The sequence below is a fragment of the Cervus canadensis genome, chromosome X (genome assembly GCF_019320065.1).
Source record: "Cervus canadensis isolate Bull #8, Minnesota chromosome X, ASM1932006v1, whole genome shotgun sequence".
NCBI classification, from domain to species: domain Eukaryota; kingdom Metazoa; phylum Chordata; class Mammalia; order Artiodactyla; family Cervidae; genus Cervus; species Cervus canadensis.
In genome coordinates this window covers 75,379,520-75,405,291 of record NC_057419.1, presented here as the reverse complement: position 1 = coordinate 75,405,291, position 25,772 = coordinate 75,379,520, and the positions used below count along the sequence as shown (strand labels likewise).

Sequence of the window (25,772 nt, the reverse complement as noted above, 5' to 3'; positions counted from 1 at the left end):
ACTTAGTCCACATCCATATTTACAAGAAACACCTTTAGACAACTCCAGTGCTTCTTAGTTTACTTATAACTCCTACCTATGAAATAATGATGGACATCTAAAAATTGGATATACTGTGTCTATTCCCTTCACTTTAATAGAATCCAAAGCTTAGCCCTTTATTTCTTCAGCCCAAATTGAAGCTGACCTATAAGCACTCACTCATGCCTGCACTCAGGTCTCTGGCAAACATGCTAACATTTACACAGCAGGTATGTTTTTGGAGTAGCTCATGACTTGGGAATGCTTTGGAAATAGAGAAATCTCCTGCTACCAGGGCAAAATGAAATTTATGCAAACTAGTACAGCCACTATGGAGAACAGTGTGGAGATTCCTTAAAAAACTGGGAATAGAATTGCCATATGACCCAGCAATCCCATTCCTGGGCATAGACACCAAGGAGACCAGAACTGAAAGAGACATGTGTACCCCAATGTTCATCGTAGCACTGTTTATAATAGCCAGGACATGGAAGCAACCTAGATGCCCATCAGCAGACGAATGGATAAGAAAGCTGTGGTACATATACACAATGGAATATTACTCAGCCATTAGAAAGAATACATTTGAATCAGTTCCAATGAGGTAGATGAAACTGGAGCCCATTATACAGAGTGAAGTAAGCCAGAAAGAAAAACACCAATACACTACACTAACGCATATATGTGGAATTTAGAAAGATGGTAACGATAACCCTACATGCATAACAGAAAAAGAGACACAGATGTATAGAACAGACTTTTGGACTCTGTGGGAGAAGGTGAGGTGGGATGATCTGAGAGAATAGCATTGAAACATGTATATTATCAACTGTGGAACAGATCACCAGTCCAGGTTTGATGCATGAGACAAGTGCTCAGGGCTGGTGCACTAGGATGACCCAGAGGGATGGGATAGGGAGGGAGGTGGGAGGGGGGTTCAGGATGGGGAACACATGTAAATCCATGGCTGATTCATGTCAATGTATGGCAAAAACCACTACAATATTGTAAAGTAATTAGCCTCCAACTAATATAAATAAATGAAAAAAAAATTATTTAAAAAAACGTGATCCTTTTGTTAAGGTCTTACTGGATACAATCCTGCTGTCACAACTGGCAATAATGAAGGTCCTAGTGCATTCCAAAGACAACACTGAGGAAGAAAAGGGGACCAGTTAGTAGACAAAACTACTAAGGTAGCAGAATTACAAGATTACAAGACTCAGGCTCCACAAAGGAACCTCCTGTTGGTCATTCTATTTACACCATGTTAGCTATTACTTGGACAGGCACCCTAGATTTAAGGGATATTATCAGAGATGGGCAATTGCATGCTACATATAAGGAACAGAGGTGGGTCTCTGAAGGATACACATTTGATCAACATATTGGGTTTTGCTATGGGCCGAATGGCTGCTCTGCTCTTTCTGAAGTCACTCAAGCAACCATATTAAAATTAACATATGAAATGACTCATGGGGGAACTGATAAAATGAAAACCTGTGTAAAACAATACTTTTGGAAACCTTTTCCACAGTAGTGACCAAAATAAGTCAGAGGTGTCAGATCTCTCCTAAGTACATTGCAGGAAAAGCTACTAATACTTCTCAAGGCCACTTTCCTTTGTCTCCTGGTTCCTTTGTTATCTGGCCACTAGATTCTATCCAGCTGCCTCTCTCTCAAGGATATAAATATGCATGTTCTGGTGATGGTTTGTATGTGTTTTCATTGGTTAGAATCATTTCCTTACAAACAAGCAACTGCCCTTGCAGTGGACAAAGGACTGTTGGAAAGGACTATTCCTACTTGAGGAATTCCCTTGGAATTATGTAGTGATAACAGTACCCATTTCACTGGAAAAATTCTAAATGCTGTTTGTGATCTGGCCTATACTACATTTCCACCGTGCCTATCATCTCCAATCTTCTGGTCCAGCGGAAAGACTAATGGCATAATTTATAAAACTCAATTGGCAAAACTCTCTAAGGCCTTTGGCCTTCCTTGGCTTAAATTGCTACTCATAGTTATATTAAACATTTGAAACAATTACTGGAAGACCCAAGATTCGTGAATCAGGATCATATGAGTCACTTCTAGTCAAGGGAGATCTTTTACATTATTGTCAAATATCATTAAGACTCTGAAGAAAAATGACCATCTGGTTGAAAAATCTTTCCACATCTCACTTCCAGGGGGTGAAGGTATAGAACACCACAATTTACACCCAGGAGACTATGTTTATTGAAAAAGACATCTTTTAACAGACTCCTTACAGATCAGAAGAAAGGGGTCCTATCACAATACTTTTAACCAATCCCTGTGCTGCTAAACTTTAAAGCATTGATTCTCAAATTTGTTTCACATTTTAAAAAGACTCCTCCAACTGAATGTGCCTCTGAAACAGTTAGAGACCTAAAGCTAAATTAGACCCAGAAATAAAGCAGATAACACCTGATATAGATGGCTCGTCCAAGACTCTGGACCAAGCAAATACTCTTCATGATCTCCATCAGTGAAATATCTCTGATTACCCTTGTTCTAATTGTGGTTACCACAGAGTTGTGATATCTCCTCTATTCTGTAATATCTGATGAAGCATCAACTTAACACTCATTATACTTCTTCTAACATTATAGACACATTTTCAAGGAGTGAAAATTTTCATGAATAGGTATACACCTAGAATGATAATTCAGAAGAACTGACTCTGACCCTTTGGCCTCTTAATTCTGACAATGAAAGACTGAGGAGAAGCTAACTTTTGGGACTCTTCCTTGTGGCTACAGGTTTATTAATGTTCTGTGCCCTAGTACATACAGTGGGCATCCTCCATTGGTGGTAATTCTATGAAAACCACAGATATTGCTTGAACTCTGCTAGGAATAAGCCTCTGGCTCCAATTATTGGCCATCTGATTAATCTATTCAGCTTGGGATTCTTTCACTAAGCAAGGCAAATAAGCCACCCTTACTCCGCTATATTGTAAAATGGCTGACTTTTCTTGGGATAGTTCTTTCACTACAGTTACTTTATTATTATTTCTCTTAATATCCATCCAGACCCCTTACGCCTGGGAAAATAATCCCTTAGTTCACATTTCCCAAAGTCTAGCCACTATAGGAAATCTAACCAACCGTTGGGTATATCATCAGTATACCCCAGATTACTCACTGAATTCTGAGGCCCCCTTACCTTAGCTATCTCCAATATTACTGGTATCACTGCACCATGTCTTGTGCAGAATTCATCTATTCTCCCAGCATATCTGTTCACCTACTCAAATCCATAGCTCCCTTTCCCTGTTTGATCAACAAACCTTGACAAATTGCTCAACAGTTCCTTAGGAACATTTGTTCCAAGAGAATCATGCAGTTACCTAGAAACATCATATCCAGCAACATCATATCCAGCTTCCAAACACCCACCTTTACCTCACTGTGTAAAAACAAAACATGTTATCATGAAAACCCTCGTTTTTTTCAAGATTAATATTTATGTTCTTAAAGCAGCTGGCACAGTGTCACATGTGCTCAATAAATGCCTTATGTGTGAATGTTTTCCTGCCAAAAGAAAATACAGGAAAAAAGTATACGGAACATTTTAGTTAACAATTAATCAAAGTTGAATAATTCTACCTATGTACAAAATAACATACCTGTGAATCAAAACTTACTGCTACATCATCATATGCTACTAATTTAACAGAATTAGTTTCGACATACAATTGTGGGAACATTACTCTTAAATAATAATACAACTATTTTTGTTCAACTTGAAAACAATCTTCCAAGTCAATCCATAAAAGTACACACACACACACACACACACACACACACACACATATCACAAAGAGTCAGACACAACTGAGCAACTGAACTGAACCTAAATATATATATATATATATATATATATCCATGCATAAATGTCTTACTTGAAGAATCACAAACTGGAGAGAAGTGAAAACTATCTTTGTATATGTTTACTATAACACACTTACTTTATCAGTTTCACTAATAGTGTTTTAGTTGGGCATGTCCAAAAATTAGTCTTTTTGTTTTGCTTTCCACATAGAAGGTTAATCTCCATCCTGAGTTTTAAACTATTAAACATTGTTAAAGGTTTATTACTAGTTATGGTAATTTCTCCAGTAGATTTATGCTTTTAATGTTTTAGATTGAACTTTATAGTCAACATACTACTTATAGAAAATTTGATAGCACCTGCAAAATTCATTTAAAATGATTTCTTTTGATCTTTCTGGCTTTCTAATTATACACAATCCTGTTGTTGTTTTTTTTTTTTACCCCAATAGGTTAGTCCTTTGAAACATACCTACATAACCACTCACTGTCACTGCTTCACAGAAGGTTTAAGAAAGGGCAATTCTATTTTATACTGTTCATGGGGTCCTCAAGGCAAAAATACTCAAGTAGTTTGCCATTCCCTTCTCCAGGAGTTTAAGCAGGTCAAGAAGCAATAGTTAGAACTGGTCATGGAACAACAGACTGGTTCCAAATAGGGAAAGGAGTATGTCAAGGTTATATATGGTCACCCTGCTTATTTAATTTATATGCAGAGTACATCATGTGAAATGCTGAATTTGATGAAACACAAGCTGGAATCAAGATTGCAGGGAAAATATCAATAACGTTAGATATGCAGATGACACCACCCTTATGTCAGAAAGCGAAGAACTAAAGAGCCTCTTGATGAAAGTGAAAGAGGAGAGTGAAAAAGTTGGCTTAAAATTCAACATTCAGAAAACTAAGATCATGGCATCCAGTCCCATCACTTCATGGCAAATAGATGGGAAAACAATGGAAACAGTGACAGACTTTGTTTTTTTTTGGGGGGGAGGGGGGCACAAAATCACTGCAAATGGTGGCTGCAGCCATGAATTAAAAGATGCTTGCTCCTTGGAAGAAAAGCTATGACCAAACTAGACAGCATATTTATTACTTTGCAGACAAAGGTCCGTACAGTTAAGGCTATGGTTTTCCCAGTGGTCATGTATAGATGTGAGAGTTGGACTATAAAGAAAGCTGAGCGCTGAAGAATCGATGCTTTTGAACTGTGGTGTTGAAAAAGGCTCTTGACAGTCCCTTGGACTGCAAGGAGATCAAACCAGTCCATCCTAAAAGAAATCAGTCCTGAATATTCATTGTAAGGACTGATGTTGAAGCTGAAACCAGTACTTTGCCCACCATATGTGAAGAACTGACTCATCTGAAAAGACCCTGATGCTGGGAAAGATTGAAGGCAGGAGGAGAAGGGGACAACAGAGAATGAGATGGCTGGATGGCATCACCGACTCAACGGACATGAGTCTGAGCAAGCTCCGAGAGTTGGTGATGGACAGAAAAGCCTGGCATGCTCCAGTCCATGGGTCACAAAGAGTCGGACACAACTGAGCGACTGAACTGAACTGAATTTTGTTTCAATATATCCGTTCAGATATATATATATATATATATATATATATATATATATATATATATATTTGTGTGTGTGTGTGTGTGCCTGTAGCATACAGGCCTGTGGGATCTCAGTTCTCTGATCAGGGATCAAAAGCACAGCCTTAACCATTGGACCTCCAGGGAATTCCCCTAAAAGAGTTACCTTTTAAAGAGATTCTCTAACCCTATATGCAGGACAGAAGAAGAGACACAGATGTATAGAACAGATTTTTGGACTCTGTGGGAGAAGGTGAGGTGGGATGATCTGAGAGAATAGCATTGAAACATGTATATTATCAAGTGTGAAACAGATCGCCAGCCCAGGTTGGATGCATGAGACAAGTGCTCAGGGCTGGTGCACTGGGAAGACCCAGAGGGATGGGATGGGGAGGGAGGTGGGAGGGGGGATCAGGATGGGGAACACATGTAAATCCATGGCTGATTCATGTCAATGTATGGCAAAAAACACTACAATATTGTAAAGTAATTACCTTCCAACTAATAAAAATTAATGAAAAAAATAAATAGAGACTCTCAGGATGAACAAGAGTATACTGCCTCTAAGTTACTGTATTAGTCAGGTATTTAAAAACAATGATAAGACTCTGCTGGGCTTCCCAAGTGGGCACAGTCATAAAGAATCCACCTGCCGATGCAAAACATGCAAAAACGTGGGTTCAAACCCTGGATTGGGAAGATCCCCTGAAGAAGGAAATGGCAACCCACTCCAGTATTCTTGCCTGGGAAATCCCATGGACAGAGGAGTATGGTGAGCTACAGGCCATGGGGTCGCAGAGTTGGACACGACTAAGCATGCAGGCAGCCACAAGAGACTCTGTTCTAAAGTAAACTAGCTGGCAAAACACACTCATGTTCAAATCAAAGCATAAAATACAGAGTCCAAATTTAAGTATGAATCATCTCTGAAGTATTTACCATTTCAGGTTGCCTGTGTTTTTGAACATCAGCTCATCTTCATCAAAACTCAATGTTATAGCTTCCTTTTCCTTCTACCTTAACAGACACAGACTTCTATCCATAAACACTGTCCATCCCTCAATCACACTGTAAGCTCCCTGAGGAAAAGGATCATGTCTTGTGATTTTTTATAACCCCAGTATCTAGCGTATTATCCAGAACATAATTAATCCTGGAAAATTTTGTGGAATGGAATGACTGAATTTATAATCTGAAAGAATTAAATGTAAAAAATAACTTCAGTAGTAACTACCAGAGATTTTCCTTATTTTTTATTAATGTTCTTACTTGAAACATTTAAAAACTTTGAAACTTAAATTTCATAAACTATATTCAATAATCATTCTGCTTATGATTTATGACTCAATTTTAAATACTAAAAGCCAACAGAAATTCAATTCTTTCAAAAATCATTTTAAAAATACACAGTTTGGGTCATTCATAAGATATTTTCCGAAATAAGTCTTTGTAAATTCTTGATACTTCATATATTCCATGGGAGTTACTTCAAATGTTCTTTTTTTTTTTCAGTTAGACTCCTAACCCTAAATTTTGTCAGCAGATTAGTACAAACAACTTTGCAAACGATATTCTAAAACCATTTGTCTAGGATGGATAAGGAAGATGTGGTACATATACACCATGGAATATTACTCAGCCATTAAAAAGAATTTATTTGCATCAGTTCTAATGAGATGGATGAAACTGGAGCCCATTATACAGAGTGAAGTAAGCCAGAAAGATAAAGACCAATACAGTATACTAATGCATATATATGGAATTTAAAAAGATGGTAACGATAACCCTATATGCAAAACAGAAAAAGATACACAGGTGTATAGAACAGACTTCTAGACTCTGTGGGAGAAGGCGAGGGTGGGAGGTTTTGAGAGAACAGCATTGAAACAAGTATACTATCAAGGGTGAAACAGATCACCAGCCCAGGTTGGATGCATGAGACAAGTGCTCAGGGCTGGTACACTGGGAAGACCCAGAGGGATGGGATGGAGAGGGAGGAGGGAGGGGGGATCAGGATGGGGAACACATGTAAATCCATGGCTGATTCATGTCAATGTATGACAAAAAACACTACAATAAAATAAATAAATAAATAAAACCATTTGTCTAAATGGTGACACACAGGCTAAAATATTTTCTAACATTTTAAAGGACTGTTTTAAAAATATGCAATAGAGGTTATAAAAATCAACAAACTCTAAAATATTTATTTGGCTCTTAACAGAAAAAGTTTGCCACACCTTAGTCTAAACTAGCTAATTTTTTAGTAATTAGAAGCATAACATTTAAAAATGCACAAGAGTACCAAGTTGGCCATATTTCATACTACATGGTGGAGGAATAGGACAGAGAGACCACTTTCTCCCCCACAATTTCATCAAAAGATCATGTGAATGCTGAGCAACTTCCACAAAACAACTGCTGAACAGTGGAAACAATGGAAACAGTGATAGACTTTATTGCTGGGAGAAATATCAGTAACCTCAGATATGCAGATGACACCACCATCTGCAGTGATTATGGAGTCCAAAAATAATAATTTTCTTGGGCTCCAAAACCACTGCAGAAGGTGACTGCAGCCATGAAATTAAAAGATGCTTGCTCCTTGGAAGAAAAGCTATGACCAACCTAGACAGCATATTAAAAAGCAGAGACATTACTTTGCCAACAAAGGTCCATCTAGTCAAAGCTATGGTTTTTCCAGTAGTCATGCATGGATGTGAGAGTTGGACTATAAATAAATCTGAGCACCAAAAAATTGATGCTTTTCAACTGTGGTGTTGGAGGAGACTGCAAGGAGATACAACCAGTCCATCCTTAAGGAAATCAGTCCTGAGTATTCACTGGAAGGATTGATGCTATAACTGAAAGACTTTGGCCACCTGATGGCAAGCGTCGACTTATCAGAAAAGATTCTGATGCTGGGAAAGATTGAAGGCGGGAGAAGAAGGCGATGACAGAGGGTGAGATGGTTGGATGGCATCACTGACACAATGGACATGAGTTTCAGTAGCCTCCAACAGTTGGTGATGAACAGGGAAGCCTGGCGTGCTACAGTCCATGTGGTTGCAAGAGTTGGACACGACTGAGCCACTGAACTGAACTGAACCAAGTTGGCCTAGCAAAGAAAGAACAAACTAAATTATCTATCCTATGGTCTTATAACTGCTGCAGTACACACAGAATATTGCTTTCCCCTGATTATGTTCACAATTTCATAACACTCAACCTGTATTTTCAATTTACTTTTACTCCAATGTCCCCTATATCCTTGTAAATTGAAAAAAAAAAAAATGCCAGCAGAATGGATTATTTTCCATGCTTTTTGAAACCAATAATTTTACTAACAGAAACTTGTCATCTCCCTGAAGGCAGGAAGAAGAGTATGTTAGATTTTTAGATGCTATTAACTCTAATACCCCACTAATGGAACTTTTTGGAACTGGCATAATTCACCCAAATTTTTTTCAATATTTCACTTGTGCCATACTGTTACAAGTATTTAAAACAAATAAAGTCAAGTACACTGCTTTTTAAAACATAGAATCTAAAAATGTAAAATCTGAAACAATGATGATGACATTTTTGTTTCTCTCAAATTAAAAAGAGATGACTCTAAAGTTACTAAGTCTATTAATTAGAATCAGTCTTCAAAGTAATACCCTAATTCAAGATCACTCTAAATCTTCAGATATGTTATTTCTAGAAAAACAGTCATGCCATGGCCCTCTTAATAGTCTTTCTGCAACATAGAGCCCAAGAGTTTAAATAAAAAGGCTGAAGTCAGCCCTATTGTTATCTAGACAAGTCCATTATTCCCAGAGACTGCTTACATGTACAGTATTTTAAAATTTGTCACATAAGGTATTACTGATCTTGCTATCCAGCTTTTGAACAATCTCGCTATGAAAATAATGAGGATAGGCCTAATTTCAAAATTTTACTAGTTATTTTAGTATACACCTCAGAAAAGTTAGAGGTGAAATACACAAAATCAAACACTAGTAACTTGAAGGATAACTTGTTAACCCAGAAAACCAATCTGTAGACTCTGTATTATTCCAATGTCAAGAACTAAGAGACCCCAATTCAAAGGCAATTCATTAGGAAAAACGTTTCCTCTCCCATGCAGCAAAAATGACTGTAGAAGAGCACTAAATAAAAGCAAAAGGGACACATGCCTCCAAAGAATAATCCTCTTTAACTGCCATAATCCAATGCCAGGAGTAAGCAGAGGTACCTTAAGCAAAATAAGACACAAGTAGAATTCCCATACATACAGAGGCTCCACTCTTGACAGGTGATTTGAATAGGAGGAAATCTATTACTACCTTTTAAAACTATCAATATTTTTGAAAAGCAAAGGAGAAGGAGTTATCAGTGAACTTGTGAGTAATTTCACAGGAGTATGGAATTAGAACATTACTATCCCAGAAAAAATAAAATTTTTAAAAGTTTTCTATCAGCCAAAATTTGTTGGTTGTTGTGACATAATATACTGTCCCTTCCAACATTTCCTTGTGATTATGAAGAATGGGCAGATATACAGTTAGTTGGTTTTCAGCTTTCAAGGCAGAAACCCAGAAAAATAAGCAAATGAATTCTATCCAGTAACTAACACAACAATCTACACATGCAGGCATTTAATGATCATTTGCTGAATAAATGCAAAATAACATTTAGAACCAATTAAAACCAATCTGAGTATCATCATGTTTTTAAAAGGACTGGTAGTTGGGAAAATGATAGGTTACTGTGAGTTGAACTAAGCATATCAATATTATATGTACATTAGAAGGTATCTGTGGAACATTTTAAAACTTTGGTCCAATGACAGTAAAGCAGCTTCCCTGGTTACTGTTCAGGCAGGAATCTGTTTACTCTCCTTGGTCGAAATCAGAGCTAATGACTTTAATGGTTCTAAATAGCTCCAAAATGTTCCCCATGCTAAGACACTGGTCATCTGGCTAGTCTAATGCAAACTACAACATATGCTTTGGAAAATTTTACTTTCAAAAGATACATGTATTGTGCGTAGTACAAATGAATGCACATTTTTACATGGCATGTATAAATACATGGTATTCTTTAGTAGTAATTCTCACTGTAGTAATTTCTTAGAGATATGAGGTCCTTGTAATTTCATTAAAATACAACCTTGGGGAATCTGACACAAGTTTAAATTGCCCATTGGGTTATTTATCAGAGTAAAAGAAGTCCTTTGTGTAGGACACCTAAATCTTATTTTGTTAAAAACAATAACTTTATTATTCACGTCAGATAGTATATGCAAAGAACAATTATTTTATTTACTTCTCAAAATAATCAGAGATAAACACATTAATTTCCATTTTATACACGAGGAAACTGAAGACCTTTATTCTTCTTCTGCACTTTTCTCAGAAATCAGTTGAGCCTATTTGAGTGTACTATTTCTGGATTCCCTATTCTGTTCCACTGATCTATGTGTTTATTCTTCCAATACCACACTGCCTTAATTTGTTGTTACTGCCTTACTAATCCTATATTGAGTGATTTCTTGCATTTTAGTTTTTTCAAAACTGTTTTAGATATTCTAGGTCCTATGCTTTTATATATGAAATTGAGAATTAACTTGTCTATGTCTACATAAAACCTTCTTGGATTTTATTGACCTTTATTTTGAGTAAACATAGCTATTCAATCAGCAGTTCTGATTTACTGATCTGATATGGTTGTCAACAACTTGTCTATGTCTTCTCATTCTCAATATAATCTTCATAAGGGGGAAAACAATATATACAGGGAAAAACAGGAATTTAAAATTATCTCAGTTCAAATTCCAACTGTGCCTTCCACTGATTTTTGTCTTTCTCATCTGTTAAAAAGATACACCTTTTCATACCAAACTGTTTTGAAGAGTTAATAAAACTGAAAAGATAATACATGCTCAATAAATGTTGTTTCTTTCTCCCTTAAGAGATACATTTAAGATGGAATGGATTCCAATGTCTTTTTGAGTAAAAAATTTACATTAGGTGTTAAAATTACTACATATCCTCTTAAAGTCTGTCCCCAACCACTTTATAGGAAAGAGAGATAGGTCCCAAAGTAAGAATAATTATTTGTTGCCTTTGAAATTTTTGTTAGTGAAGGGATATTCTATTCACAATGGAGTCACTATCCCCTTAGTAGTAAGGTTTGCAGATCATTTAGCTTCCAAATTATAAGGTTAAAATAGGTCACTAAACGTTTTTTTCTCTTATAGAAAAGGAAATTTCTCAAATCTACACAGAAAGAGTATACAAGATACTTCAACTACTTCCTCTGCTCCCATCATATCTTAGAAAGACAGAATAAAACATACAAAACACATAACTCACAGGAAATTTATTTTACAGCTAGTTGCTGGCTTAGGCATTGAAAGACACTTTTTTTCTTGTTGGATAATGAGAACTACATGACTATTTTTCCTTTTGGCATAGAGCTGTGGCTCTTTATCATTGGCTGTACATCACAATCACCTGGGAAATGATGCCCAGACACTCACCAGATTAGTTAAATATGAATCTCTGTGAGTTAAACACCATCATGGAAAAAAAATTTTTTTAATTCCCAGGCATCTCTGATCTATGCTGTTGTTATTTAGTCACTAAGCCATGTCTGACTCTTTTGACATCCCATGGATTATAGCCCACCAGGCTCCTCTGTCCATGGGATTTCCCAGGCAACGATATTGGAGTGGGTTGCCATTTCCTTCTCCAGGGGATCTTCCTGACCCAGGGACTGAACCTCTGTTCCTTTCATTGGCAGGTGTATTCTTTACCACTGAGCCACCAGGGAAGCCCCATCAGATGTACGATCAGAACTAAAAACGACCAGCCCATGGAAATCAAGGACAAATTTGAAATTCAACTATATTTTAAATATGTAGCAGACCTTTAGAGCATCTTATCTGTGTTCTAGTTCACCCTCCAACCCCATCCTCCATCCTTTCCACATACCTTCTATGCTGTTTCCTCTTATCCTGAATATCAAAATAATTTTTATTGGATCTTATCTCCTATAAACCATTTGAAATACTTTGTGAAATGAAGCAAGGAATAAACAAAACACACTCTCTCCCTCTCAATCTCTTTCTCTCTCTCTCACATACCAATACACACACACACACACACACACACACACACAGCAGGACCTACTTCAAATGTACAGATAAGTGTTAAAATCTAGCAGCAAAATCAGTTGTGTAGAACGCCTCCAGGGCAATTCAGAAAACATCTCTATTATCTACAAAAGCCAGTTTTAAACTTAGCTCTAAATCTCTCTCCAGGGACCTCCCTGGTGGTCCAGTGGTTAGGAATCTGCTTGCAAGTGCAAGAAGTGTGGGTTCAACCTCTGGTGTGGAATGGTCCCACATGCCATTGAGGAGCAACTGAGCCTGTGCTCTAGAGCTCACGAGCTGCAACTACTGAAGCCTGCACACCTAAAGCCAGTGCTCTACAACAAAAGAAGCCACTGCAATGAGAAGCCTGAACACTACAACTAGAGAGTAGCCCCCACTCACAGCAACTAGAGAAAGCCCACAAGTAGCAAAGAAGACTCAGTGGAGCCAAAAATAAAATTAATTAAATCTCTTTTCTTTTCAACTCCCTTCCCACCTAAAAACAAACCAAAAGAAAACAATATAGACAAAAAAAAATAAAACCATCATCAAGAACAGTAAATTATCTTTGGAAATCACATAAATGTATAAACATTATACAGCAAATTTTGACAAAGTACTAAAAGTTAAGACCTCAAGATTCCAAGTACTTACCAGACTTTGAGAACTGCTGGCTAAAGATAATGACAGAATACACCAAGAGAGAAATTACAAGAACAGAAAAAAAAATATCATATTTCCCTCTCAAAATTACAGATGAGAGAGACTGAAAGGGGTGGTACTGAAACAATATGGATGGAAAAAGGAATAGAACCAAGTCAGGCCTTATTTTGTAATGGTGAGGTAATGATTACCTCTCTTGAAGAAAAAAATCAAGGTAGGGAAATACAGAGGCTCTGCCCTAAAGGAACTGACCTGAATATTTCCAGACCAGACTGGCTTAAAGTAAGATAGTCTTGGAAAAACTGGGAAGGCATCAGGGGTGGGTTGGGGTCAGCGCCCTGTTGGCCACTCCCCTCTTTCTAGTCCAAATAAACCTGGTGAGAGTATATAAGAAAAACAGATATCCCTGTTCTCTTTATTGCATTCTAGAAAAAAGCACCAGTCACTATTTTCAGCACAGCCCTCTGCACTCATGGGCTGCTACTTAAGATGAATACTGATAAAGCAAAAATTTCAGGCTAAAGCACTATTTTAAAAGCACTGAAAAACCTTTCAGCTAGTAATAAGCATATTCACCTTTAGAAGTAAAGATTTTAAGCATGCCAAGCATAGCCAGAAACCTTTAGAGTGGTGTGCTCTTGTTTAAGACACTACTGGGGCGGTGTTGTTTTAGCTTTCTATCTCCCTACGCTGCAAATATTTGTTTACCTTTATACTAGTCTAGTGGCTAACATAGACACTTTTACTGGCAAGCATGCACTAAATATCAGTTATATTGAATTAAGTCCTACCACAATACTTCTAATTTCTCTTACTCCCTAATATCTGATCAGTTGTTAAACTATTTTAACTCTGCAAGGTCTCTCCCTCAGCCTTCTCCTTTACACTGCCTTCTGTCTTTGTTAAAAAACTCACTATTACTTTCACTGATTAAAATTCCCCACCCTCAGTCTCTCCCCAACTCCAATCCATCCTATACGCTGCCATCAGCTATTGCCAGCACAGATCTGGTCATGCCATTCATGATCTCAAAAATCTTCAGTAGCTCCCATTTACAGAACACTGAAAACCTTTAAACTAACTTTAAAAGCCCCATACAATCTGGGCCTTGCCTACCTTTAGATGAATACCTCCTATCACACTATATTCCCATTCTCACATCATAGACTTATATCCTAGCCAATCATACTCCTCCTTCCTCCAAGAACACATCCATGCCTTTGCTTACACTGCCCTCATCCACCAGAAGTAGGTGCCTTTAATCTGTGAAAATATTATCCACTCTCCAATGCCCTGCTCAAATTCTACCTCTTTCACAATGCCTTACTGAATCTATTCCCTAAACCACCACCACGGCCACCTCATTGTTGATGGTGTTATAATTCGTATAATAGCAATTCTGCATATGATTATCTTGCCCACCTGAATGTAAACCCATGGGGTTGAGGCGGGATTCAGGATGGTATATCTTTAGACATTTCACATTACAGTGCTATGTACTGAACTGCCTTGTATCCAATAAACACTTCATGAACTGAAACAATTCCTACCATGACAAAAGTTCAGAATAAGAAAAATGTCAATGAAACATCTCATTAGCTAGTTATAACAAATGATTTGCCTCTTCTTATCCCCCAAAGTGTTCCTAAATATAACTTTGTATTTCATCCTTAATCATCCTATCATTACAAATGTGATCAATATACTTAAATGAAATGATCTAGGAAGGAGATTTTATGAAAAACCACTCGTAATAAGGAAAACTGGAGCTATGACTATGGCTATCTAAATACCAAGGTTTTAATATAGTAGACAATAATTCAGAATTTAGGGCAGAAAAAAGAGGTGACTGTGGGGAAAGAGAAGAAACTGGATACATACTATGTGCAAATCATTTTGCTAAGGAATTAAACACAGCAAAGTATTTAGTTTTTATATAACAGCTCTTGAAGACAGTTCTTCTCCCATTTAGAGATGAAACTGAAGCTCAGAGAGGTTAGGTAACTTGCAGTGGAGCTAGTGTAAGTTGGAGGTGAAATTGGAACCTAGATTAAACTGGCCTCCAAAGCCCATGTTCTTTCCTCTATTACTACAGGGCCTCATGAAATTAATTAAAATTAGCAGTTTTTCCCAATCTGCCATATATCTGATGTCCTAGTTAAATTTTTAGAGTCAGTAGCTTTAGCCCCAAACTGTTTTAGCATTGAATTGTATTACTTTCAAAACTAACTTAAACAAAAGCAGTATGCTAAAAAATAATATAAAAGTACCAATAAATATTTAATATAATATGGTGATATAGTGTACAATTTGAAAATTCTGTAACAAACTCCATCAGGAATCAAGTACTCTCTCACCAAAACACAAAATGCACGAACTGTGTACATGGCACTACTTCATGAAAAGTCCACTTTACTACTAAAACAGGCTATTCTTAATGACCTTTGTCCAGGGGTGCCCAACACCCATCACACCTCCTAATTCTTACTTGAAACCTCTGACACATTTTCCCACAGGACAATTTTACAGTGATTAGGCTTTTCATCATTGTATCTCTTCCCTGATGCTGACGGAATTCAGGTAATAGCTAAAATTATGGCTGCCTGAGGGATAATATCCTTTAAAGTCCCTATTCCCAACAGACCTAATTGAGACAGTCCCAGCAAGAGCTCTCACAACCAAAGTTTCTTGCTTATCCTATTTTCCCCTCTCCCTCTCTTTCTCAGGAGCCAATAGAGCTGCTATTTCCCCTTTCAGGCCCATTCTCCACCTCTCACTGGAACCAATCTAATTCTTGTTTGAAACCTCTGACACATTTCCCATTGAACAATGTTACAGTGATTAGACTCTTCATCATTACACCTCGTTACTGTGCACTGGTATAAGAACATAACTATCCTTAATAATTTTTTTCCTGTGCAAAAACATGTTAAGAGGCTAAACAACCAATTATCACACTTCTGAATGATAATTCAAAGGTTAACAACTGCCCATGAAACAAGACAGCAAAAAATGTTGAAAAAGACTCCACAAAATATGATAGTGTATACAATCTTTAATTTTATCAGGATTTAACACACACAGAAATAGACATTAAAGTTTCCTTTAACATTAAAGTTAACAGATTCGTACTTACATTTTCTTTAAGGATTTCAACACATATTCAAAAAATATATTCTACAATGAAAGCACCCTTAGTCCTAAAAACTATCATGATTCAGGGCTGCAAAGCTCACATTCAATGGTTAACATTTCTAAAGCCAACATCAACAAACATGTAATTAAAATAAATAAAAATTCTGGGAAGTAAAAGTGTCTCCTTATCAAAAGAAAGCCATTATAAACAAACATCAATAACAACAACAACAACAACAAAAAACACAACCTCTTCTGAGTACTAAACAGGTCTAAGCAGGTCAGATATAGTGTTTAGTTTTCACCTAGAATATTTGTTTTAGAAAAAGTTTAATTAAGTCACTTGCAGGGTTAAATCTAACCAATCATAACTGTTTTAGACAAAGAAGGCAGAAATACTATCTTTACCACATTACCTTCACCTTTCGTTTTACTTCATAGGGATTAACAATTTCCACTCCAGTATTTTTCCAAATTGCTGAGGTAGAGAGACCCATTGTTAAATCTCTATAATACCTAAAACATACTGCAAACAATAAAAAAAAAAAAAAACCATATGCGGTAATTACAATTTAAAACATTTCTACATTCAAAGTTAACAAAAAATAATAGCAAGCATGCGAATGGTTCCCCCCTCCCATCCCAACCTTTTATCCAAGCATTTAACTGTTTTTATAAACCAGATGCCTAGAACTATAAGTCAAAAGATTACATACACAAATTAAACAAAATTCCTCTTCCCTTGAGTAATCTTCTAGAAAATTCTTGCAAGTATGAAACATTCCAAGAAGAAACAAACCCCTCTTCATTTATCCTGTTCTTAAGAGATGTAGAATATTAAAATGTATCTACGAATTCCTTAGTGTACTCGTAAAATATTTCCTATAAATAGAGAGGGTTCAACTTTAGACTTCTTCCATATTTCCACTACATTTCTTATTAAATGTTATTCTGGCATGTAATTTTAACCCCAGTTCAGCTGGAAATTTGAAAAGAAAAAGAACAAATTAAACAGACAGCAATCCAAAGTATATTTTTAAGGATGAAGCAAGTACTTAAAAGACAAATCTGCACCTAGAGATGTGGAGGATTTCGAGTCCTACCTCAAAATATCCTACTGTGAATCAATTTGGCCTTCAAAATTTTAGGAGATCTGTAATCGTGATGGCCTCTACTGTACTACCAGGCTGTCAATCGATTAGGTTATCAGAAAAACATCCGACTTTCCCCCAAAATCTTGTTTTTGTGTTTAAACGCTGCCTGCTTCTAATAGTAACAACAAAAACAACAAAGCAACAATAATAAAAAAACAAAGAACCTGTGCACATCTGAGTTCTCACTGCACAGCTGACCAAAGCGTAACCAGAACAGTTTCAGAAGTAAGAAGAGCGGGAAGAGAGGCGAACCAAAATATTTTGGTTGAACCTCGCTGTCTTACCAAAGATTCCTCTCATAAGGGCTGGAGTTTACTTTGCCTGTTCTTTCACTGACCAACGGGGCGGGGACAGCAGTTGGGCAAAGGGAGAAGGGGCGGAAGAGGGCGGTAGAATTCAGGAGACCGCCAAGGAGGCTGCAGAACATCACCTGAGTGTAGATAAAGAAACCTTGCCTCCAGTTAATCTCCACTTAGGTTGTTACAAAGAACCACAACAAGCCACAAAGAAATGAGAAAAGTAACTAAGGAGCATTCATCCCTATGTGTAAATGTCCCCAGAGTTCGTCACCTTGCTGTTTCTGTTGCGCTGGGTTCCTAAAGCACCCGGTGTTCAATAGAGAGCTGGAGTCAGCAGCTGTCCCTCAAATTGGCAGCTAGCACACTTGGCGCAGCGGAGAAAGAGAGACATGTGGAGCCAGGCGCGGGCACCTGGCGTATCCCCCAGTTCCACTTCAGGTCGAAAAGTGAAGAAACTTAGTCACAACTCTGGCGTGGCCCGCAAGGCAGACACTCCCCCAGGCCAAGCCCGGCCCGGGCTGCACTTACTCCTGACTCCCGAGCCCGCCGCCCAATCCCCACCGGCTCCCAAGAGAAAGCGCGGTTCGGGCAGAGCGTGCTCCGCCGCCCCGCAGCCTCAAGGGGCCTGGCCTGGCACCTCGCTTCCCAGCCCCATGCCCCTTCTCTCCCGGGCACCCCAGCAACGGTCTTGAGAGGAGGAAGGGGGTGGCCCCAGCCCCTCTTAGCCACCACACTAACCTCGCCGCTGCTTGCGCTGCCGCCAAACACCTCCATTTCTTGGTCCCAGGGCTCGTCTTGAGGAGCGAACGGTAGCATCGCCCCTTCAGGAGCACTCGAACAGGAGCTGCCAACTGCCCGCGCGGCCGCGCATCCCGTTTTTGGAGCCTGCCTGCCACTGCGCCGCCGCCACCGCCGGGATCCCCAGCCTCGCCTTCAGCGACAGCTGCCTTCGCCGTGGGTCCCTCAAAGACTCGGAGCGAGGGGTCGTCGCCACCGCAGGCTGCTGCTCCCCACGGAGAAGACAACTCTGTGCTGCCTCTCAAAGAGCTGCCGCTCGGTTTGTGCTCACCACTGCCGCCAACGCCGCGACAGTCGTTCGGCGGTGACTCCCCCCCGCCCCCCCGCCAGCTCCCAGCTCCCTCGGGCCCCCTCCCAGCTCTGTCAATATGGCGGCAGCGGCGGCGTTACCTGTGCAGCGCCTGGAACTCCCGACCGCGGCGGCACGGCAGCGTCACCCAAACGTCAATGGAGATTCCCCAGCCTAGGGTGAATCTGGCCGGGGGGGGGGGGGGGGGGGGGGGGGGCGGTCGGGGGGAGGGAGGCGGGGAGGTGTGAGGGATCGCGTGGTGGGGGTTGGGAGAGAGGGGAGGGGGGCTTACTGGGCGGGGAAGGCGGGAGAGACGTAGTAAAATCCTATGCTAGCTCCTCGGTAAACCTGCGCGCTCCACGGAGCATGCGCGGCACTGTTCACACATGCTCAGCAGGCCCTCGCAAGTCAACAGAGCAGCCTTGCCAGCAGGAGTCCCAAAAAGGATTCGAGAGCTGGGGTCCCTCATGAGCATTTGGAGGAGTCAGTGTCAGAGGAGGACTCCAGGAATACCTGCTCTCAGGGCTTGCAAAAACAGGTGCCCTATACACCGAGGCACGCCCATTTGGTATTTAGTGACAAATATTAAGGCAGGGGTTTTAGTCTATTATACATTAGCCTCATAGAAGCTGGAGGCAGGAATAAAATCCGTTTAAAATAAAATAGTACAACTGCACTCCCTAACTCCCCCCTCTCCTCTTGTCCTGCTTACGGTGTTGGTATTTACCAACTGGTTGTCTTCATACTATTGATGACACCCCGTGTTTCCAGTATTCACATACGTGACGTACACCACTTATTGGACTCAACGTGAGGCAGTGAAGGCAGAGTGTACGAAGCTAACTTCATTTCCACCCCGCTCTGAGGATATTGGACCTGTAGTGACAGAAATTATCATTTTTCTCTCTTCTCCAAATCAAACATTTACTGCTTTGCTACTCTAAGCCACACACTGTACCAGATGCTAGCAATTTAACTGAGATGAAGTATAGCCTCATGCATGGGAAATGATCAATACATGGGAAATACTTCAAAACCTAGAGTAAAAATGTTATTCCACATTTGACACTTCAAAGAACTTGAAAGTGCAACTGTAACAGCGACTAAGCCAGCTCAGTACCTTGGAGAGGTTTCTAATGGTAGACAAAATAACACCCACCCTCCAGGTACTACACCTGGGACTGTGATGCTGTGCTCCACGGAAAACGTTGAACTATGCTCTCTATTTATTATTTCACCGTCTAGCTTCTAGCACTGGCAAAGTAAAGTGAACCAGAGATTGTACCTGAATCTCAGTCAAAGATCACTAGTAGATCACTCCCATCTACTCAGCTTAAAACCCCAGGGAGAAAGTAAGTTTTAAGCATATGATTCTATAAAAATGAAAGCTTTGAAAGTAGTGGAGACATGGGGCTATAAACAATGAAAATATGTGAGCATGTACCCACATGCAGGTAGACTTCCCTTTGGCTGAACTGACCTTGCTTCTGCCAATGCTTTGAGCACTGGATATCATCTTTTCTTGCCTGCTCAAAGGCCTTGTTCTGCAGTTCTTCCACTTCCTGCCTGCCCCTTTCACACCATCTATTTTCCTCCTCCACTGGACCTTTCCTGTCAGCAAAAAAAACATGCTGTTACTGACTTCAACTTGCTGGACCCCTCATTAGTATTTGAAGCAGTTCATGTCTCTTAAAACATTATCTTCACTTGGCCCCCAGAGCAAAAGATTTGTTCATTTTCTTTCTACATTATTGGCCATTTCTTCTCTGTGTCCTTTGCTATATCATCCTTCATCTTCCTAATCTCTAAAAACTGGAACTTCAGGGCTCAGTCCTTGACCTATACCTTCCCCAACATTTTAGGTATTCCCATATCCCATCCTGTTCCACGGCTTTAAACCCCATCTGTATGCTGAAGATTGTCAATTTTTTTTTCATTTATTTATATTAGTTGGAGACTAATTACTTTACAATATTGTAGTGGTTTTTGCCATACATTGCTATGAATCAGCCATGGATTTACATGTGCTCCCCATCCTGAAACCCCCACCCCATCCCATCCCTCTGGGTCATCCTAGTGCACCAGCCCTGAGCACTTGTCTCATGCATTATATCTCTAACCATAAACACTTTCTTGAAGTCTAGACTTGTACGTGCAACTGCTTATTCTATTTGGATACCTAACTGAATTCTAGGTTCGACCCTAACTAACATGCTCCATGCCTAGTCTTCAGAATAATTAATGACCTCCACCACCCACTAGTTTGTTGCTCAAATGTCATTTGAGTCTTTTTATGACCATCCATTCTAAAACACCATCCCCATAACTATCTAGCCTCACCCTGCTTTTTCTTGATAATACTAATCAACATGTGATATATGATTTATTTATTCCCTCAAGCACCTAGCATAATGATACTCAGTAAATTTTTCTGAATGAATGAATTTGTCCTTTCCTCCTATGGATTTGATAAATACACCACATCAACTATATTAAGAAGCTTCCTCACCATGAATGTATTACTCTGCTTCTATATAAAATTTAACTTTCATGTATGTTCATTCATTCAACATTCCCCTTAATATATAGACACATGTGTGTGTTAGTCACTCTGTCATGTCTGACTGTGTGTGATCCCATGGACTATAGCCCACCAGGCTCCTCTGTCCATGGGATTCTCCAGGCAAGATTACTGCAGTAGGTTGCCATTTTTTTCTCCAGTATATAAATATACATGTCTCATTAAAAAATTAATTAAAGTACCTTCCTCAACTAATGGTTTTAATAAACTCTCATTTTTTCAAATCTTTCCATTAGTTAACAAGTCTTTTTTCTTCTATCTCAATTATTTTTTAAATGTCTGCTCCATCCCCACTGCCATTGACTCAGTTCACCTCATAAAATATTTACTTGAACCAATTATAACAATGATTCCTCTTAACTGATTTCTCTGACTCTAAATTTATACTCTCTCCTCAAACCATCCTCCTCATTGGCAGCCCAGTGATCAAAAGTTTCCAGTGATTCTTTTATCATCTCCAGTAAGATACCCAAACTCCTTAACTCTGAATGCAGATGTTTAAAAGTTTTCACCATCTGGCCTCTATTTTCCTAGCTTCATGTACCATTTCATATTCCAGTCAAATTTGTGCACATGTTATTGTCTCTTCCCTATCCTAGTCTTTGTAGATAATTTTCTCTTAATAGCAGTCAATATTAACTACTATTTACTGAGAGAAGAGCTGACTGTGCTCCAGGCTTATGCTCTTCATGGATTCGTTTAGCCTACATAAGAACTTGTAAAAATTTATATTATCTATATTTTACAGATCAGGCACCTGAGCCTAAGGTTCAATGATTTTCCCAAAACCTCACAGATAATAAATGAAAAATCTAGAATTAAAACGAGGTCTGCCTGGTGCCAAACCTTTTACCCCACTCTGGTGCTCTGTGAAGCCTCTTAGAGCTTAACTTCCCCTCTTTCCTTCTTTCCACTCATCTCAGGGACAAATTAGTCACCCATTCCTCTGTACTTCCATAACATCTTTTCCATATACTAATCTCAGCATTTCTTTATCTTTCTTTACCAGTGAACTTTGAGCTTTTTCATGGTAGTGAATTAATTAAGCTCTGCATTCACAGCATATGGCTGGTGCTCAATAAACGTGCAGGATGGACAAAAACATTTCTACTTTAGCCAGACACTGTGTTAAAACTGTGGTCTGTTATAAAAATGTACGACAGTACTTAACTCTTGAGAAGTTTAATGCCTATCTGTTCTGTGTTGACTCCTTGTATCAAAGACGTATTACCTGATTTTAAGTTATTGGTAACCAGGGACTATTAGATCTAATTTCTACTAAATGAGAAAGCCCTTGAACTGTTGGTGAAAAACACGATGACTTTATTTAAGCACAAAGGCAAGTAGTAAGGAAGACTGGAACCTAAAATTCTAAATTTTCTATAAGTATACACAGCAGAGTTTATTGCTTTCCCTTCAGTGGTCAGGACATTTTTGCCTCAAAATTTCTATATGCCTATGTATCTCTGGATTTCCAATTATTGTAGCATTAAAAGTTTAAAAAGTATTTGGCAATGTTTTGGTTGTTATGGAACTGGGATGTACTTAACTAGTTTCTAAATAATATATTATTCATCATAAAGGATGATGCAATGGGTTCTACCACCATTAGAGCATGTTTTCCGAGTGTTTTCAGAACTAGGGAAAGGGTACATAAACCTCTACACTGACTTCTTTGCCCTGTGACAAATGGCACACATCAGATGACCAGGGTCAGGTGTAAAAGTGAGTGGTCATGCAATTTAGCTGAAAAAAGTTAACCAACCCACATGGAGATAAAAACAAACTCATCTTGGCCCCACTAAGGGGGTGTGAAATACGAACCAAGGACCTTTGATCAGCAAATCACAGACCACCCACAGATCCTACATTGTTGTTCTTATTCCTAGATTGTGACATATAGAAACACTGCTTATTTGAGGTATAATTATAGAAAGAGCCACACAGTCCCTCAGCATTCTCTGCCTAGTTCCCCAAAGTTTATAATCCAAATAGCTGGGAAGTGATGAATCAACACAGAACATAATAGCACTATTAGAAAAATATTCCAATATTTTACTTGGAGATATTCTGATTTAAATATATAAAAAATAGGATCTGTGTGCAGAAACAGGAAACTTTTAAGTTTTAGCAAATACTTAGTATATTTAAGTTATTCCTCAGGAGTGTCAGATAACTTTTGTTCTCTAAAAATACTAAGTAACTTTGGTCCCCCTACAAATCAATTTCAAAAGGGGGAGCAAGTCACACATACTTGTGAAATATGTTTCATTTTTGTTGAAATGAATGAGATTAAGCAGTAAATAAATGATAAATATGGCTATAATTTAGTAGTTTTTCTCTTTGGACAGTAACTAAAGCTTATAGTAAACAGAGAATGAAATCCCTTAATGATACTAGAGAGGGGGAAGAGTAGTTACCATTGTTTGTGGTCTAACTCTTAAGATATTTATGAAAATTTATTATTATTATATTTTATGATTTAGCTAGAATTTTAACCTATTTAACAATGGCACATGTTACAAAGGAGTTCTGCTGTATTATATATAGGCAAAATATCAAGGAATAACATTTTATTTTCTTTTTATTTCTATATCTCTTCAAATCCAGCCAACATATTTGTTTATAATGATATTTTCTGGGGAAAAAAACAGTTGTCCTACTGGTAGGTTTTCTAAAATGTTAGAATAATGGATCTATGAAACAGGAAATTAATTCCTAGGATAACATACATAAATGTCATAGCCAGCTGTAGGTGACAAAATAAATACATTTTTATAAACCCAAGCAATAACACCAGATGTGAAGGTAATCTGGCTGCCCACATCCTTCACAGTATTATTCACACAGGTAGAGCCAATTAATTTGAGCCACTCATTTGATGTCTCTTCCTTAACTCAAAATTTTTCATTTGGGTTCCTGCAAATTTTAGAACTTTGTTATGGAGAGTTCCTTCTGAGTTAAAGGTGGACCGTTCTTTCATTAAGGATATGAGAGTAACAATGTTACCCTACTCAGACTTCAAACATAACTCATAAATCTGTATAACAATAATAAAAATTTAAATTTGTGTATCTACCAATTTACCTAGTTTCAAACTGTCTTTTGCATATAATTTGCAAAACTCTTGTCACCTGAAATAAAATATGTATTTAGAGTTCCTATGACTGAAGTAATAATAAAAGATTTCCGTGGTCATACAATTTAGCTGGAAAAAGTGAACTGACTCATCTGGACCCACCTATACCTGTTCACTAGATTCCCCTGGTATTCACAGTTTCTAAATAAGAATTGTTTTAAACGGAACCAGATAATTTCAGACTTATGGTCATGGTCTTATTGATATTGTACTTTAAGTCACTGGTAAGTGTGCATGAGAATAACCTGCAGGGCTTTGTCAAAACACAGATTGCCGAGCCTCAGTGTTTCTGATTAATTAAATCTGGGTTGGGGACTGAGTGTTTGCATGCCTACCAAGTTCCCAGGTGATACTACTGGTCTTGGGACCACACTTTGAGAACTACTGTTTTAAGTTATAATTAGCCAAAGTAAGAGACAGATATTTTAGAGAGGAGTTTTGTTCTAAACGCCTGTATGATTCATTCAGATTTCAGGTTTTAAAAATTCATATAAAAATTACAGAGAATTGGAAAGTGCAAATTTAAACTGCAAAAGAAAAAAAATCTACAAAGGAAATATTATATAAGATACAAACCCCATTGAAGCACTTTAAGACTTCATTATATAAAAGCAGTTGACATGCTAATAGCAACTTATTATTAATAAACATAGTTGAAGTTAATAAAAGTGTCTTTTTCCTGGTGCCCTGTATTAGGAGTTCAACTGGGAAAATAGGCAAATTTAGAGTTGGTTACAGAAGAAAAAAAAAAAATATATATATATATATATATATATTCATATTCAGATTGAGCACAGACAAAGGCAGGTGATGTGTTCCTAGATTACTTGTGGTCAGCAGGTCAGAGATAAGCAAGTTGAAATTAGGAAGCTATGTAGACACTGATAAGGGCAGAAGGTTCTTAACCAATGGATCAGGAAAACGTCAGGTAAACGTGGTATAGTACCCTGGATAGCTCCCTGGAGGAGAATTTGCTTTAAGTCTGGCCTCCTGTAAGTAAGCCTTTTTATTTTATTTTTTTCCCCTATTTAGAGCCCCTCTCATTGTTAGAAGGGTTTTCCTGGTGGCTCAGACGGTAAAGAATCTGCCTGCGATG

At 38.3% G+C, this 25,772-nt stretch overlaps 1 protein-coding gene across 8 annotated transcripts in view; it reads right to left on the bottom strand.

Annotated features, from left to right (window-relative positions):
* Positions 1 to 25,772, bottom strand: part of RPS6KA6 (ribosomal protein S6 kinase A6) — a 249,824-nt gene that overhangs the window by 156,005 nt on the left and 68,047 nt on the right. Inside the window, exons 1-4 of one of the 8 annotated variants that reach the window (XM_043459424.1) lie at positions 19,058 to 19,192; positions 18,608 to 18,872; positions 17,133 to 17,235; positions 16,833 to 16,942 (exon numbers count right to left, since the gene is read on the bottom strand). In XM_043459424.1, the coding sequence (XP_043315359.1) occupies positions 16,833 to 16,942; positions 17,133 to 17,235; positions 18,608 to 18,685 (291 nt within the window). In that variant the 5' untranslated portion in view covers positions 18,686 to 18,872; positions 19,058 to 19,192. The other 7 variants (XM_043459427.1, XM_043459426.1, XM_043459429.1 and 4 more) reach the window with 7 other exon arrangements.